General features: G+C 39.4%; 1 protein-coding gene across 2 annotated transcripts in view; it reads right to left on the bottom strand.

The window, feature by feature from the left end:
• CSMD1 (CUB and Sushi multiple domains 1) overlaps positions 1-18,878 on the bottom strand; it is a 1,833,881-nt gene that overhangs the window by 648,145 nt on the left and 1,166,858 nt on the right. For both annotated transcript variants that reach the window (XM_023630572.2, XM_023630573.2), the window contains exon 7: positions 9,708-9,785. In XM_023630572.2, the coding sequence (XP_023486340.1) occupies positions 9,708-9,785 (78 nt within the window). The remainder of the gene's footprint in view (positions 1-9,707; positions 9,786-18,878) is intronic.

Here is an 18,878-nt window from a genome sequence, read left to right as displayed (position 1 = left end):
ATATTTTAGCTCCTGCAGTGACAAAGGCCCACTTAGACACTGCAAGCATAATTTACTCACCTGATTTATGAAGCAATTTATACAATCTAATATAGTCACGCTGTATGCAGGTGGATCTTTGTTAAGAAAACAAGGATCTTTAACAATTGCAAAACTTCATATTACTACATTTGATGATGGAACAGAGTAGACTGGGGCAATTATCTCTCGTGTTTTATTAAACCTTTATACAACTGTTAGAGGTTAATGGGGCTATTATTTTTCCTACTGTCAAAATCTGCTTCAAAGCAAGATCTAGAGTACTTAGTGCCAGCAGTCCTGCACAGAGAATAGCCAGCATGCCTTCCTCTGGACAGTGTCGCCAATCACTCTAGTCCACTACCTTTCAAATAAATCACACATTAATAAAACAGCAACGACGTCCCCTACCAACAAAACCTGATGATGAGAGGCCTGTCTAGCAATTTAATAACAAGTTCAGTAACTATAACAACATTATTATGAAACAACACATTTTTTGTAGATGGGTAAAGCAAATCATGTTAATTATTCGAGATTTTTCACATAGCGATCAATAGAACAACAGTATATCCAGTTACCTGGGAAATTATGTCCTGATGAAAACGCCAGTTGGAAATTATTTCTGGAATAAAGTTTCAGAGGCTGAAACCACACAGAGCATCATCTAGAGCTGATAAGATTAAAGAATGAGGAATGACTTCTGTTCCCTGGGTAGCCTGACTTAGAAGTCTTATTACGTGAGTCATTCAGGTTTATTAATAGCCTCACTCCATCCTCCTTGCCCTCACCCCGTCTCCCTCCCACCAGTAGCCCACTTCAAGCTCTGCATCTGGGGAAGCACTTTGTAGAGTGGCAGAGCAGCCTTTCACTGTGATTCTTCAAATGACCTTTCTGAAAGCAAGAACGTCCCAGTCATCAATTCAGTAACAACTGGACTCTCTCAGCAGTGGTATGGAGGAAAACGAATGCATTATAGAGTACTTTCTGACCAAAGTACTAGACTAGAGCACCAAAGTTAGATCGACAATTGAAATTTTACTACCAACTGCCATTACTTCATTACAGAAACTTGAAAAAGAGCCATTAATGCCTCGTGGTTTTAATGTTTCCTTCCATGTAGTGGGTATAATGATTCTAAGACTACAGTATTTTATTTTAATTGATGAACTATTGAATTATTTGTACCCCTTCCATATAACATATGCAAAATGGACAATAGGCATGGTTTTCTCTCAACCACATAAATGAGACATCCAATTGATCCAGCCATTGATGAGGTCTAATATGGAGGCATGGTGACGTGCCTTGCACAGTAACTACTTTAATATTGTTTACATTCTCTCTTTCGGTGGATTCTTACCTTTTATGAGCTGATCTGTAACTATTTTGAAAGATGATTATTTTCTATTTTTGCTCAACCCTCAATAAATGTTGTTACCTTGATTACGGCACATGTTGTCTGACAAATATTGACATAACTGGAAATGCCAGTAGATTGTAATTTTCTCTAGGAAAGGAACATATTTTGATTATCTTCATCACAGCTATTGGTCTTTCTTCTACGTGTGGCTGTTGAATGCATGAATAAGATGTGAAGTATAAAGACCAAATTGAAAAAGGTATGAGCATCACTTTGTCACACTCCTTCAGGCCACCACATAAAGAGAAAACTCAGCCATTCAATGGACAGATGTTTACTGAACAACTGTGGTGTGCCTGAGATTCTGCTGGGTACTCAGAAGATATCAGTGAAGAAGGCAGATAAAAATATCTGCCTTCATGGAGTTCATATTCTAATGGGGGGTGTGGGAGACAGCAAACATATATATGTATATTTATCTATCCCACATCCACCCATACAAACACACACAGTAAACATACACACATGGCATAGATGTATATTATATATATGATATGTGACGATAAGAGATACAGAGAAAAGCAAACAGGTAATAAAAGCATATAAAGTGGTGGGTGGCCAGACGAGTGGAAGTTAGGTAGGGTGAGCAGTGAGAGCCCCATAGAGAATTAAATTTTGAGAAACGATCTGAAGGAAAGAAGGGATGAGGTTCCCTTGGGCAGATATCTTCAGATTGAGGAAACAGAGCAGCACAGACTGAGGTGGGAGTGTGTCTGAGGTCTTTTAAAAACAGCTCCCAAAACTAGTGGACAAGGGCCAGAGGAAGAGCAGATGGGGTAGAGGTAATGAGGCCTTGTGGGTCTCTGCAAGAAATTTACATTTATTTTGACTGTGATGGGAAGTCAGTGAAGGATTTTGAGCAGAAGAATGAAGTGATTCCACTGATATTTCTCCAAGATCATACTGGCTGTGGTGTGGAGACAGACTGCAAGGAAACAGGCAGAGGCAGGGAGACCATATGAGGTGGACACAAGAATACACATGAGGGATGATGGGGATTTGGAAGTAAAGAGAAATGGCTGGCTTTTGATGCATTCTGGGAGAGAACAGGGCATGCTGGCTGCTCGAGAGAGGGACGGCACTGAGCTCTAGGTCCCAAATCATGGGAAAGTAGTGGCCTTTTCCTGAGATGGGTAAGAGTGCGAGATAAGCCTGCTACACAGTGGCCTGAAAATCTTGAGTGGGCAGGTGGGTATAAAAGTATGGAGATCAAGAGAGAATTTCAGGATAAAAAAATCAAATATGCCTCATTCCATTCTGGAACTGGATCATACAGGAACTCCTACTTTCTACGGGATGAAAGTTATTGAGATGGTTTGCCTTTTCCTTATCTTTCATTTTAACCTTATTAATGAGAATTGTTTCTTTTTTCCTTTGCTTTAGCTTCCTCTAATCCCTGTTTGCAGAGAAAGAATTGATAAAAGTTTTTTCCTGGGCTGAGCCATTCTTGGTGATTATGTTACTAAGCTTAGAGGTTGACATGAGGGCAAGAAACCATGCAAGATATTAGATAAACCTTCTTTTTCTTTTAGCAGATTAGAATATAAGTAAAAAGAGAATATTACACACTAGTATATTCCATTGGTTCTTAAATTATTCCAAATTTAAGAAAACATGGACTACGAATATAGTAATTATAGTGATAAGTGGATAAACACCGTATTACCCAGGGAAGGTGGAAAAATCTTTTATAATGGCATATTTTAGAAAATGGATTAACCAGTCAGACCATGTTAAAAAGATAACTCAAGCATTATATAGATATGATTGCATTTTTAACTGAGTAAAGTAGTTAAAACATCATTTTGTAGTGTTGTTCTAAAAATGGTGCTGCAAAAGTTTTAAAATCTGCCCTTCAAATAATTATGTCTGAGACAAAAGAAAAGCCAGAGAAAAATAGAACTCCTGAGTGTCATTATAAAAGACAACGTTCGATCAATTGCTTTTCATTAATAGGACTGCCTATCTGGCAACTTGGAATGAATCATTCTGTTTTGCTTTAGGTACTTTTTTCAAGGTAGAAAAAAAAATTGATCGTCCATAAAAACAAAGGCAATGAAATAAATAGTTTAGAGTTGAAAGTAGAAGAATTCTAGGGTCATTTATTTCATAATGTTCTATTGTTATTTTTCCCCTAGGGTTTATAAGATAATGCATTATATTGCTCAACTTTTCCACAGTTTTTTATTTGGCTTTATATTAAATAGTGCTTCTGAATCAAATATCTTATCCTGCTTGGATATAAGCTGTAGTAACTGCAAATGCTCAGTACACAGCATGTGCCATCAATTCATCTGGGTGAGTTACAACAAATCAATACTGAATTTGTAAAGTCATTTGTCTTTAACTTTACACAGGAAAGCCAGCTCTTGAACAATAACAACCAAGGTTTTTGTTTATCCTCTTCCGTACAGACTTTTATACTTTGGAGTTGGAAGGGCACTAACGGATTATCTGGTCATGTGATTCTCGCATTTAGGGATGCTAAATCTGTATTCCGCCAAGGAGAATGTCAAGAAGAAGAAGAGGAAGAAGAAACTGCATCTACTCTTACCATAATTTAGAAATAGATAGTGGCAATTTAATAACCCCTTGGTTTTGAAAAGATCCAATCTCAGAATAAAGATGAGCCCACCATCACTCAGTGAGCACAACGAAGATTGGGGGTGAGGCATTTACAGAGTTCACTCCGGATGCCCTTTCTGTTCATAATGTTGCCCATTTATGTTGCCATCTTTTAAAAGTTAAAATAAGGAGAAATTTAGACCATTATGCAGAATGGATACCTTAATTATCTTTGGGTTTTTCTGAAAACATTATTAATCAATAATGAATGAGACTGATAAGAAACCAAGCTTCAAAATCATTTCACTCTAAGAGTTAATGTAGGAAATCACCTTCATTGTACAGAAGAGTTGAAATAGCTCCACAGCCTTCCATCATCCTTCCACCCTAGGTAGTTAAGTTCATGCACGTTAAGAACGAAAGTGAATTATTAAGCGTTAAGTGGTAAATGAAGTCAGGGCTGGGTGAAGAAACTGATTGACTTAGTGATTCCAGAGCAAAACTCAGAAAAAATGCATCAGCTTCCATTGAGAGGAGTAAAAGACAGATGTGGGGCTTTTATACACAATACAGAGAATGAGTCTTTCCTGAATTTTTCCTTCCTTCATTTGCTTAATCAGTAAATATTTGCTAAGTGCTTATTAGCTTGGGCTATCAGAGGATGAGGAGGAGCAGTGTGTCGTTCAGTGTGGGGCAGCAGATGGGAGGTGTTTCCTGGAGGAGAATTCAGCTCTCAAGGACCTCATCTGGGACCAAATGCATAATCAAGGCAAGTTTAGGAAGAAAACACAGGGAGACATACTGAGAAAAGGCTGGAATGAGGGACCATATGATATATCCCGATAGAGACAGTATTTATCTTTCAAGGGAACAATGGGGGTTTTTCTTTCAGTCTATATACCAGCTACTATGTATTGGTATAAACTTTTTAAATATACAAGTTACAAAATCTTTGCTTACTCCTCTTATCATATATGGTACATAGCCCATTGTTTCAGCACTGCAATGATCTAACTACTATTATTGTATCAGTCTTCCGTCATTAAACCGCAAGTTCCTGAGGTGGTCTGTCAGATGCTTCCATTTCCCTAGCTAGGTCCTCCATCTCTCTTTCCAGCTTAGCCCCTATCTGATGCTCAGAGGACAGACATGAGGAGTTAACTGAGCTTGGATTTGACATAGCCAGAAGGCACGATTCCTTGCCTTGTCTACTGTTTGTTGTTTTTTTTAAAACCTCTGTATCTTTGGTAGAGTTGGCCCTTTGTGGTTCACCAAAACCTGGAGCACTTGCCCTCATCTTAGACAGGGTCCTAACAGGAAACAGACACCCCTCTGGAGGAGAAGAATGTAAAGCAGGATTACATACAAAGGAGCTGTTTACACCAGAGTAAAGGTAGAGACGCTACCAGGAAGAGTATGGTAACTTGGGACTTAGTAAGAGCTGAGCTATTATCACTCCCTAAGCTGGAAGCAACAAGAGCAAAAAATTAGTACTGAAATCCAGAGGGAGTGGGTCATCTAGGGTCATCCCCTATGAGAAGAGCTGTGATCTCTGTCCTTTGCACCTTCGAGCACAGCCAGCCTGAGGGGACTTTGCAGGAGGCAACTGGGGAATAAATACCCCAACTTAATATTTGTGTTTCCTTCCAATACCCTGTTGGGGCTTCCTACTGGCAGAACATAACTCAAACCCAGAAAAGGACAGTTGTAGTCCATTTAGTGTAGTCGATTCATGTCAGGTTTTAATTACTAAGCACTGCGTGAGCACTTCCTAGAAGGCACAGTCTTAGATTCTGGAGTAAAAAGATAGGTACATGGTCATTGCTGTCACATTTCTTCCGCTGTGAGGAACCTCATGAAAGAGAAAGACCTATAAACAACAACAAAAACGTCGATATAGAATGCAAAATACTAAAGTAGAGGTCAACAGAGAGTGATGTGGGACAATCGCCAACAATGGCTGTGAGACACGGGGCTAAGCATGTTGTATGAATATTTTGTTCTACCCTTCCCCAAATCCACAGATGGAGGAACCAAGATTCAGGGCAATTGTGTAACTTGGGCAAGAGTGACTTGTATGCTTGGACTTAATCTCTAGAATATCAGAGGCTGTGATCTTCCAGAGAAAACCAGCCCTTGGGGTAAAGCAGAAAGGACAGAGACTAGTGTTTACTGTAGCCAGCCCTGGGGGTCTAGGGGTTAAGATTCAGTGCTCTCACAGGGTTCCTTTACCGTCAGGGAACCACACCTCCGTCTGTCAGTTGTCACACTGTGGTGGCTGCGTGTTGCTGTGATGCTGAAAGCTATGCCACCAATGTTTTAAATACCAGCAGGGTCACCCATGGACAGGTTTCAGTGGAACTTCCAGACTAAGACAGACTAGAAAGAAGGACCTGGCCACTCACTTCTGAAAATATTGTCCCAAATATCAGGCAGATTTCCATTCTGCTGTAAACAGGGTCACTAAGTGTTAGAATTGAGAGGAAGGCACTAACAATAAAAAGTCTATTGAATGGCTTGAAAAAGAATGAAGCCAGTACCAAAGGCACTACTAGCATTTAATATAAATGCTATATGTAAATACATTAGATAATCTGTGTGCAAATGATTAAATAATGTCAGCAAATAAAATCTATGCAGCAAGAGAAGCTATATGTATAAAATACATAAATTACTTTTATGTGCAATCTCATATGTCATAAAGATGGCAAGAAATTAATGAGGAGCTAAATGAGAAAATGGGGTCCATCATTTCATAGATAAAGGCTAACACCATGTGCTACAATGTGGGCTGGATGGCTTTTTAGGAGGTCTGTGCATTCTGGGCTCACCTTCTCTGACTAGCCAGACGATTTTCTAAGATCTTAGAAAATAAGTTCAGTGGTCTGGATCTTACCTCCTCCTCCGGAAAGTATGACCCCTGGGCCATTAAAATTCTTGGTTGACCTATTACTCAGATTCTTTACTTCCTTCTATTTATATATGGAAATTTCCTAATGGGTATGGTTTGCAGAATGCCCACCTTATGTCATATACTGGAATGGGCAATTTACAAATACTTTGGTTTATCTACATGACAACGCAATAAAAATCATTGCTATCATAATTTTATAAATGATGAAACTTGGTTTGAATGAGATAAATACTTTTATAGCTACTGAATCCATGTCTCTCTAGCTTCAAAGCCCATGTTCTTTTCTCTGTGAAGCACTTAAAGTTTTCTCAGTCACACCTTCCACATAAATAACATATTACTGTTTATTGCACTGCTGATCTTAGAAGGCTCACCGTTTCTTCAATTCCTTATTTTCTCTAATGATTAATTCTCATGTATGACAACAAAAAAAATTGTTTAATACTGCCGGGAGAAAGGACAGAACACTTTCTAATGCCAAATGATTAATTACGTGTTTGTCAATTCATGTTCAGATAAGGACAGAGAGAGATACCCACAAAAAAACCTTCTGCCTAAATGTCATTCCAGCAGATAAGCTTGATGTCTAATTGATCTTCTATTGGATCTAATATTGATTTGATGTCAGAGTTCACTTGATACGTGGCTCTATAGTAATGGATCATTTCTGCAAGATTTTAACCATAAAAAAATCAATTTCAAAACTATTATAAGTACCATATCTCCCATACTATTGAACATCCTGAATTAAAGGCTAATAATAACAAAACATTACATCTTATTTTTGAAAAATCTCTTCTTTTCTCCTCTGTCCCTCAGTTGGTTTCTTTCTGCATTTGGCTTCCATCCTTTTTGAGTCTAATCTAAATTGAATGACACTCCTCATGATTATCAAACAGAAAGTGGAATGAAAACATTCACAGAGTAATTTTTTTGTGGGACCTATGGACCTGAGTTGTAGTCAGAGTTTGGGGAATCCACCTTGCTATAGACTGAAGTCTGCATCCCCCTAAAATTTATTTATTGAAATCGGAACCCCTAAGACAATGGTGTTAGGAGGTGGGGCCTTTGGGAGGTGATTAGGTCATGAGGGTGGAGCCCCCATGATGAGATTAGTGCCCTTATAAGAAGAGAGAGGAAAGATGATCTCTTTCTGCCACATGAAGATACAATGAGAAGGCAGATGGCTATCCATGTGTCAGGAAGGAACTCCTTACCAGACACTGAATCGGCTGACCCTTGATCTTGGACTCTAGCCTCCAGAACTAGGAGAAATATATTAAAATCACCCAGTCTGTGATATTTTGTTATAGTAGCCTGAACGATCTAAGACACACCCTGTGTCTGAAGCCTACATCCTAGGGGTCTGGGTCTACCTCTCTGTCCTCTCCAGATGCCATGGGGCAGGGTCATTGCACAGAGTAGATGGACTATTGTTACACGGGCATTCAGTAGGAAGCCGTAAAACGGGCACACTGAGGAAGCAGAGGAAGGTCAATCTACAATGTGACTTTTAAAGATTTTTATTATAGTTAGTTTTTGCTTATTTACTAGTTTTAGTGGAATATTTGTCATGAATAAAACCTGTGCAGTAGCTCAATATACCATCCAGATAAAAATAGAGTTGGTTGAACTAAGGGTGCTCCGGATGTCCATCCCAAACTTCCACCTCCACCAACTGCTATGCAGTGGGAAAACAAATAAAATACACAGATTCCAAACACCAGGGCAAAGAGCACCAAGAGAGCAGGTTCGTAAGAACAGCACAAGAAGAGGTCACTAGGAATGAATAGAAAAGGAAATCCAACAGGTTGACAGTCTTAAAAAGAGCAGGATGTGTGGGAAGGACCACACTGGAAATAAACCCACTTGGGCATCTCCGCGGAGCCTACTGATCTGCATTTAGTGGAATAGGCAAACCCATAGTGACACTCTGGCAAAGTAAATCCTGTAGCAGAGGTAAGAATGCAACCATGGGGGAACAAAAAGAGGGAACACCTACCGTGCCTGGGGGAGTCAGGAAAGCCTTCATATGGTGAGTCTCTAGGCTCAAATAGGGCTTTTGCAGGCAAAGAAGGGAGAGGGGACTTCTAGCAGAGATGCATAATGACATGTGCAAGGAATGGCGAGGTGGTCCTTTTGGCTAGATAATGATGAGGGGCGTCAAGGAGAAGACACCAGAAAAGTAGTTGGTAGGGGATATTTTCACTCATCCAACAGCTGTTGACTGAGTGCCTACCATGTGCTGGGCATATCCACATGGAACCCACATAGACATGGTCTTCACACTCTTGTTTTCCTTGGAAGGATGCACATCTTGCCCTAAAGCTATTTTATTCTTCAGACCATGGATGATCAGGAACATTTTAATGGGAAGATGACAAGACCAAACCTCTATGTCCCAAGGATCAATCTGGTGTACCAGACTGGAGAGGTAAACCAGAATGGAGAGAGAAACTGGAGTCCAAACCCCTAATAGTGGAACACCTTTTAACAAAGAAATCTGGAAGGTCCAGTCTCAGATGGTGACCAATGAGGGCGAAGAGTAAGACAGATTTGAGACATGTTTAGGAGATAGCATCAACATGACATTCTTCCCCAAACAATGTGAAGCCAGTGTATATTCTTTCTCCCATCAAATACTTTTGGAAGAAGAAAAGGAGAAAGAGATTAAACGGGAAAAGCAGTTTATAGAACCACTTCTCCGGAACTGCTCCGTTCTCTCCTCTCCTTCGTGCTCCCTGTAACTGACATATCAATCCTCATATAGAAAGAAAGAGGACTTACAGACAGAGTTTTTATGGCTACTGTCCTTGCTGGGCAGCATCTTGACTCCTCTTGACTTCAACTCAATTGCCTTTTTCACTGGAAGAAACAAAATAAAGCCATTAGTAGGTAAGACTCAAAGAGAAATCATAAAATAGTGTCTTACCCTCACAGTATTTCCAGTCATAACTTCTTTCCTACCAACCTCTGGAAAATGGGACATGTTCTAAGAGGTTAATGATGCAAAGCAAATGAAGTATAAGAGCTTGTGAATAATTAATGCAAGGCTATCAAACAGCAAGATCCTATCTTGTAATAGCAGTGTCAGAAGCTAAAAATAATATGTGATGCAGTTTACATTCTACGCCCAAACATGCTTACCTCTAGCAATGGCAAATTCTATAAATCATTATCACTTTACCAAAGCATACAGTCAGATTGCTCTCTTACCTTAGATGTACTGACTATAGAGTTTTCTAAATTTGCTATGTTCATGAAAAATTTTAGATGAAATTGAAAATTGCCATTTCACTTATTCATATATTCATTTAATCATCCAAAGTTTAGAAAATATGCATTGTTGGAGAGGTAGTATGGGAAAAGAATGATCCACATGATGGGGATAAAATGTTAAAAAAAAAAAAGGCTCTTATAACCTATAGGCAATATAAACAAAAATATATGATCTGGTTTCTACAGTCACAGTTCTCAGATTTAAATGTTTCTTGACTTTTTAGGTCCTGAATTCAATATTTTAAGAAGTACCACTTTTTCTGATTGTTTCTGGAAAAAAAGTGTGGAGGCATTTGTTTAATTTAAATGCTCCTGTTTTAAATATTAACATTATTACTATTTTAATTTAAACATTTCTGATTCACGTACGTGAGACTGGGCCTAGAGCAACTGAAAGCTACTTCCGTTGTGTTCTGCCAGCTTGAGCGTGGAAGGCGTGGAGGGTAGAGACTGAGGCATGAGGACCACTGGAAGGGAAGGAAGCTGAAAATGCCAAGAGCCCTGACCTGGCCTACAGATCTGGGTTCAAATCTTTGCTTACAATTCGGTAGCTATGTAGCCTGTTAACTCAGATTTATCTGTAAAATGGCTATGATGGTTCATTTTCTGTGTCAACTGGGCTGGGCTACACAGTGCCCTGATATTTGCTCAAAGATTATTCAGTGTGTTTCCGTGAGGGTGATTTTGGATGAGATTAACACTTAAATCCATAGACTGAGTAAAGCAGATTGCCATCCTTAGTGTGGGTGCGTTTCTACTGATCAGTTGAAAGCCTGAAGAGACCAGGAAGCTGACGCCTTCCTGAGTAGGAGAGGATTCTTCCTGCCTGGTTGCCTTCATTCTGGGGTGTGGATTTTTTTCCTGCTTTCAGATTCAAACTGAAACATTGACTCTTCCTGGTCACGAGCCTGCCAGCCTTTGAACTGGAACTACACCATCAGCTCTCCTGGGTCTCTAGCTTGCCAAATCACCCTGAAGATTTTGGGACTTCTCAGCCTCCGTAATTATGAGAGCCAGTCTTACAAAAAAATTGATATATCTAAAAGTGTATGATATATATACGTCTATATATCATCCTATTGGTTCTCATTCTCTGGAGAGTCCTCACTGATACATTGGGCATGCTGATACAGAATTCAGGAGTACAAGAGTTATATAAGGCTGAGACATAATAAATGTACCATCTTTAACAGAGGACCCTGGACACAGTAGGCTCAGTACATGGCAGTGTTTATTACTGCTTTTGTATCACTTGCATGCCCATGGCTGCACTAGAAGTCGCCCCAAGAATTGCCCTTTGGGACCGTCCTTCCATCACTGATGTTACTGAACATTTGTTCCCTCTCCATGCTCTCTTCTTTCTGGTCACTGGATTTTCTGGCCCTCTGGGTATCACATCTCAGTGGCTCTACCTCTGAGAATTCCTCATCCCACTTCTCATCTCACCTCATCAAAGGGACATTTGTATAATAGCTTATATTTTAGAAAGCATCTTCAAAGACACTATGGTGTTTACTTCCCCCCACAACCTTCTGAGGTGGGTATTATGCCGAGTCTTACTCGTATCAGGAAAGCAAGGTTCACAGACTGTTGAAAGTACATTGGGATAAGATGTGGGATGTGGATTCACATCTTCTCACTCAGAACCCAACACCTTTCCATTGTGTTCTACCAGCTTGAGCATGGAAGGCATGGGGGGTAGAGACTGAGATATGTGGACCACCGGAAAGGAAGGAAGCTGAAAATGCCAAGAGCCCTGACCTGGCCATGATAATCATCTGAGTGCCACAAAGTTAGAGTGAAAGGAGAGTATATTGATACTTTTATTTCTTTTCTTTCTGCAGTAATAGGATAAAAGCTGATTCTCTCCCATCTCCCACCTCCCTCCTAAAAGGCAAGCTGTTGAATTCAAGGAAAGAAGCAATTCACCCTCATGTTGGCATTGACATCTCCTTTCCATGGCTAAGGCTTCACTGAAGAAAAGCTCCCCCAAGGAGAGAATTGCAGGAAGCTGCTTTGGAAGGAAGGGGAGGGGCTGGCATTTGGGAAGATTCTGGGGTGGTGGAGACAAAGCTGTGCCTGGGTGAGGAGGGCGACGAGGTGGTGGCTTTCACCAGAGCTGAGATGCCTGACAACTACAGTACAGGTAAGCTGTGGTGGAAGGGCATCTGGATGTCTGGGAAATGGTCGCCAAGGCACTGAGAATAAGGGGAGGCTTTCTCTGATGGAGCCTGTGGTCAAGCTGAGACCGAGGGATGGCCTCACTGCGGGCTCCTGGGACAGCAGATGTGAGATGTTGAGTAGAAGCGGATTAAGGAGCACTCCCACGGTGGGGACCTGTGCCGTGTCTGAGACAACAGTTTGAGGGATGATGGAATGGAACGAGGTGCAGGTGGTGGGGTACAGCGCAGTGTCAGATGTGATTGGACATGGGTGCTGTGGCTATTGATCCTTGTTTGGGATATAATTCATAACCATAACACCAATATAATGGCAAGTTGGTACAATTTCTACCCAAAAGACTATTGAATTATTTTTCAAAATGTTCTTATTCACCTGATCTCTTTCTTGTGATGACTCTACATGTTTGGTAGGATAAGCGAGATACAAGTATTCCCTTCTTGCATGATCCAAGGGGTCTGGCCTTGGATTTTTGAATCCTGTCCCCATTAATCTAGTCACATAACCTGACATAGCACTTAAATACTATAAATCTTGGCGATGAAATCTTTTCAAATGAGTATGAATCCTTTTCCTGAGTATTTCACTAGGTGCGCAGGGGGAAAACAAGGGTGTGAAGGGAGTTTATAAACTTGGAGAGCTCTTCCCAACAGCGTGGATTAGAAAAGAAGAAATTAGCCCAGTGTGGTTATGTAGCTCAAACCGATCATTACGGCCAGCGCCACGACTAGATCACGGGACTCCTGATGTTCAGCCCACTCGTGGTAGACATGGAGATGCACCAGGCAGATGCCCCTTCAGGAAAGGACTGGCCAGTGGGTAGCCACTTGCTGTCCACCCCTTTCAGGGGATGCTCAGTTGTATAGTCACTTTGCTCAGGGTCATAGCTTCCAGGGGCAGCCACAACAAGGAGTAATCCGTGTGAGGGTGCACAAGCCTGGAAGAGGCCACACTGAGAGTTATTTCAGCTCAAGCACCTGTTCCTCACTTCGGCTGTTCTGGACCTCCATGAAACCTGACCTCAGCTTCCGACTGCCACTGCCTCCTCCCCCTTCCACGGGTGACAACCCCAAAGGGCACTCCCCAGTGAGCATCCTGCACTCTAACATCCATCCAGAGACTGCTTTCCAGAGAACACCCGCAGCACCCGGCGTCTTTCTTCTCCCTGCTCATTCTTCTTACTTCTCTCCCATCCTTATCTCTGAGCTGCAGTGATAAACAATGCAGGAGGGGGAACATGAGATCTGGAATCTGTTCTCACTCTTCACAGTTCTGTTGGCCACACATGGATCTCCTCTATCAGATCTCCCCAGAACAATGCTGTAATTGGAACTGGCAAATGCCTTGATGTGTGTTTCCCATCCTTTCAGCTTTCTTGTGCTGAAATTAGTTCATCTTGAAGTTACTCAGGAGAGAGGAGATGAATGCACAATAAATAACAAACAGGAGAATCAATGGGAGATAATAAAGAGCATAAAACTCAAAGCAAATGTCACCCAAAGTAAACAGATAAAACAAACAGGACTCGATGCTCTCAGAAAATAAAAAGAAAAAATGAGTAGCCTTCAGGGTGTGATAAAAGTATCTGAACACACAGGACTGATCTGAGAGTCTAATAAATTCCATAATTTTGAAAATAAGTGTATGTAGCCGAGTGAATCTCATTTCCACAGGGATTTTTTTTTTTTTTTCAGTAAGATGGTGCCGTACTGCTGCAGACTATCCCCTCCACTAGCTTCTAATTTGTTTCAAGTTACTACATCTTTTTATCGGACAGCACTAGTTCTTGGCAATGTTGTAAAGAAAGGGAAGTTGACTTGTGCATCCTCAAGGGCCTTTCTCTCATGGCCTCCCATGAGGCTTTCTTTTCCCCCTGAGGAGTCCTCCTGCTCCTCCCTCCAGCTCCCCCTGGGCTGGGCAGAGGGATTTCCACTTAGAAAGAAGGATACAGCAGGGAGGGAGACAGTGGGGCAGACAGATGAGGAGCTGCAGGAATCCCCCCAAGAAAGACCAGTCACCCAGGGAAACTCTTCCAACAGCCTGTAGTTTTCCACGGATCAAAATTTAGCCCATTCATTCTCAAATCTTGGAATGAGTGATAAAATCACTCTCTGTGATTGATAAAAATGTGAATTCTTGGGTCCAATCTCAGACCTATAGAATCAGAAACTCTGGAGCTGGCCTTCAAGCTTCATTTTTCCTTTTGAGCCCAGCTACCCAGTTGTGTTTTTTTTAAAAAAATTTACTTTGTTTTCCTTTCTCTTCGTTAGTTTATTTTGGGGGGGTAAGAGGGCATTCAATAGATGCAAAAATTAGAGTTTGAGACTCACGCTTCTGTCTTGGCTGAATAATTCCCAGTAATTCAGATTCAACAAGTTCAAATAGATAAAATCAACCCCCTTTTCTTATAATGACATTTAGGAAGGTGTAAAATTCTGGAGGCAATGTTTGTAGATTAAAGGTAGAAAAGATTGAAAATCACAGCAATAACCATACCTAAGGGATACATTATTTTGTTTCCTTTACTTTTTCTTCCTTTTTTTTCACTACAGCAGCTGCTTTCACTATAGTCTCTGTGGTTAAGTTAAAAGCCACTTTCTTTAGGCAGTCTGAAAACATGAGGGAAGCATCACTACACTGACATGACAACAGTTTTCATTATTATTTAAAGAGGCAATGAGGTAACAGATCGATAATACTGTTTCTACATGATGCAACTACTTTCTCTCTCCTTTGCATGGAGAATGTCCTGCTCCTTCAATGGCCACGATTGGCCCCTATTCGAGCTCAGTCCTGGATCCCTCCCGGGTTCTCTGCCCGGCCCTCGGCAGCAAGACATCAGACCTCTCTGAGGTCCCCCTGCTCATCAGACCTCCTAGGAAACCAACTCGGATCTTCTGCTCCTGATTCCCCAGAACTTCCTGTACCAGAGGAGAGGACTCAGCGTCTAAAACAATGCTTTACCTATAATGGGGAGCTAAGGAAATTCCAAGGTAATAAATAACATGCAAAATTGTTTCAAACAAACTTGATTTAGTAAATACAGGGTCAGAAGTCATTGAGAAACCACAGATGAAATTGTTGGACCATATGTACACCAACTATGACAAAACTGAAGAATTCGGGCTTTGGAATTCAAAATATAAACTGTGTTTATTGGACTTATTATTGACTTGGAGGATTATCATAATCTTACTAATGCCTCTCCAGGCTAAAAAATTCCCATCTAAGCAGTACACCAAAGATTCACACTTAGTGATGGCAATAATAGTGAAATCCTAGGAAATCCTTCGACTTGCAAGGGCTCACTCACTATAAATATAAGATGTATAAACTATTTAAGTATATAATACATATAAATGAATCTACTGAGCTTTATTATTGTCATAAATCTTCTCTAACTTAATTTTCTTACAATTATTTAATCAATAGCTTTCCATTAGATTTGATAAGTAAGCAATTACATTCTGTAAGTTATTGAAATCTTTTATATTTACATTGTCTTTTTATAGTATCACCTTAGTAAATATGATTTATTTAAAATTCCAGTATTTATGTTAATTTATTCTTGAATTGAGAGAAAATGGCATTCTTCAGAAAAAAATATTTTGGTTTATGTGTCATTTGGGATATTTTCTGTTTTCCTTTATTATTGGGGAAACAACCCCTAAACTTCTTTTACAGTATCTCAGAGAGTTTTATCAATCTTTCTCATTTTGAAGAGAAAAATAAATGTTTTGAAAATCATACATCTTGAAGAATTCCAGGGTTTTTCATTCTTTCACCTACTGTAAAGCTCACTTTTTTTTCCTAGGAGCATTTACACCATAATCTTTTAGGAATGGTTTCAAAATATTCCAATGCTTCCTTAATAGATCCAATTACATAGAACTTCCCCAAACTGTTTAACATTTCTTCATTAGATTTTACGTGTTTATATCGCAGAAGAGTCACCAAACTTCAGATCACTTTACATTTTTAACGCACGTTTAAGAAATTTTTAAACTACGTATCAAAGTGTCTCTGTAGTTAAACAACCATTAAATAAGAATAACAACAATAAACAGTCATTAAATATCTAAGTGTTGACCCAATTTCCTATTTTCTGTTAACAATTCTTAGTGTAAGTTTCATGCTGATGCTAGTAGAAGTCGGTCGAATCACGTGCTCTTATCGTGGCTGTTCCCACAGATGATGGAGCCGTTTCCTTGTCAGCAACCGTGTTTGCACTAGAGCTCATCACCTCGAAAACAGGGTGTCATCATATTTTCCACCTTCTGCATAATCACTTTTTTCTTTCCCGCTTGATCAATCCCATTATTACACAAATACGCTGTTTCACTTCACATCTCTATAAACCAAGACCAAGCCAACAAGAAAGAAGCCGGCATGCAAACAAGCAGACGGACAGAGCCCTGTCATGTCCACACTCCCCCACAGCTGCCACTGTCCCTTTTCTCCTAGGGGAAGAGGGTCAAGGGGGGGAAACTCCTCCAACCCACTGTTCTATTTGTGTAGCTTCTCATTCTCTCTTGAATCTGAAGACAGCCTTCAGCAAGGTCAGCTGTGTCTTCCCTGTTGTCGGTCTTCTGGTTGGTTCTGCAGGCTCCTCTTTAGCTGTGATGCACTTAGCTCCTCCACACACCGTCTGCCCTCCGCTTCCAGAACCCCACACTGCTGGTTTCCCTCCTAAGTCACTGGCTTCTCCTTGTTCACAAGCCTGAATGTCATCATGTGATGCTTTAGTATGTTCTGCCACATATTTAAACTTTCCTTGTCACTCCCTTGGTCACATATCCAATAGAAGTATGTGATCATCTAATAAAATATTATATTATTATTAATGAGTAATAATTTTAAAAATTACTGTGCACTTGACACGATGCAAAGTGCTTTATATACGTCCTATTTAATTCTACCACAATGTTATAAGATTTATGCTATTATTACAATCATTTACAGAAAAATATTGAGTTACGGAGAAGTTAACTAATTTATCCCAAGTTATGCAGCTTGAAGTGGTAGAGCCATTATGAGAGCTGGCAAAGTCCAATTCTGGAATCTGCGTGTTTCACCATGAGGCAATGCTGTCTCCTTTATAGATTATACCACTAATTTTGATCACACTTTAAATTTTAAAATTTTCTCTTTATAAAAACTTTATTGCATTATACTTAAATAATTATATACTAGTAATCATGTCTTCTCATAATACTAAATTTTTCAAAATCAGAATTTGATTAATTGGCTCTTTAAACAATCATCTAAGAAATCTTTTAATGAACTTGTCTGTTAGTTGCTTAAATATGGTTTAAACATCTATTGGTACTAATCCTGCCATAACAAAAGATATGCACTGAGTCACATAGTACTGATTGTGTTGTCCTGGTCTACAGAACACTTTTATTTATGATTGTAGCAGCAGATGGACATTGCAGAAAATTTGGGAAAACCTAAAAATTATCAAGAAGAAACAAAAGTGACTGCCTGAAAAATCACATCACCTAGAAATGACCAATGTTATCATTTTTTAGGTATTTATTTCCAGCTCTATGAGCATTGTATATATAAGCGAATAGGGAGATAGAGGTAGAGACACACATGTGGTATTTACAGAATAAAAAGAAAACTGTAAATACATTTTTATTCTGTTTTGAGCATTTTTCCTTGTCATTACATAGCTTACTTTTAAAATCTGATTTATTGAGGCCATTAAATATTAAAAAATACTTTTAATGGATTAAAATCATAAATATATTTTAAAAACAAATAATATATTATTATGTTGTATGAACAAATCATAAAATATTTAATTTCTCTACTATTAGACATTGGCTTTTTGCTTACTTCTTGCAACTGTATATAACACAAACACCTTTTGACCACACCATCAAACTCTGATCAGTTTCATGGAATAAACTGCTAAAATTAGGATTCTTTGGTCAAAGCCTTTAATCTAAAAGTCTAAACTGGTTTTTAGAAAAGCTGTACCAGTTCACCTTAGCAATTGTATTTAAGAATATCTTGACAATAGCACCTTTTGTCAACATGGAGTTTGAGCGTATACAAGAAAAAGCTTACTGACTTGGTAGTTAAAAAATGCTATCTCATTTTTGTTTGCATTTAAATTAATGAATGCACTTATTCATTTATTCTTTGAGACAAATCTTACTATTGTCTCATGGTCTATACATTATTTTATGGGGAGTTTAAGTGTTATTATAATACATGTTTTTAATCTAGAAATAATTGTTGTCTTTTCTTTACTAGGTTATTTTGCCAGCAGCTCCCTTTGTAAGCTGATCCATATTCAGGTATTCCTACTTTTTTATTAAATTTCATGATGTCCTTGAACATGGACCCTTCAGGAAACTGACAACCAAGTTTTAGGAACTAGATTATCAAATTTCATTGTTACTGTTTATAGTTTTCTATCAGCCAGCATTCTTTGGTTGGTTGGGGAAATAGTCCTTTCTAAGCTTGGTTATAAGTGATCTT

This window comes from Equus caballus, chromosome 27 (assembly GCF_041296265.1).
Source record: "Equus caballus isolate H_3958 breed thoroughbred chromosome 27, TB-T2T, whole genome shotgun sequence".
In the NCBI taxonomy this organism is placed as follows: domain Eukaryota; kingdom Metazoa; phylum Chordata; class Mammalia; order Perissodactyla; family Equidae; genus Equus; species Equus caballus.
The sequence above is the reverse complement of the archived record's forward strand: the minus strand, read 5'-3'. Positions and strand labels throughout refer to the sequence as shown.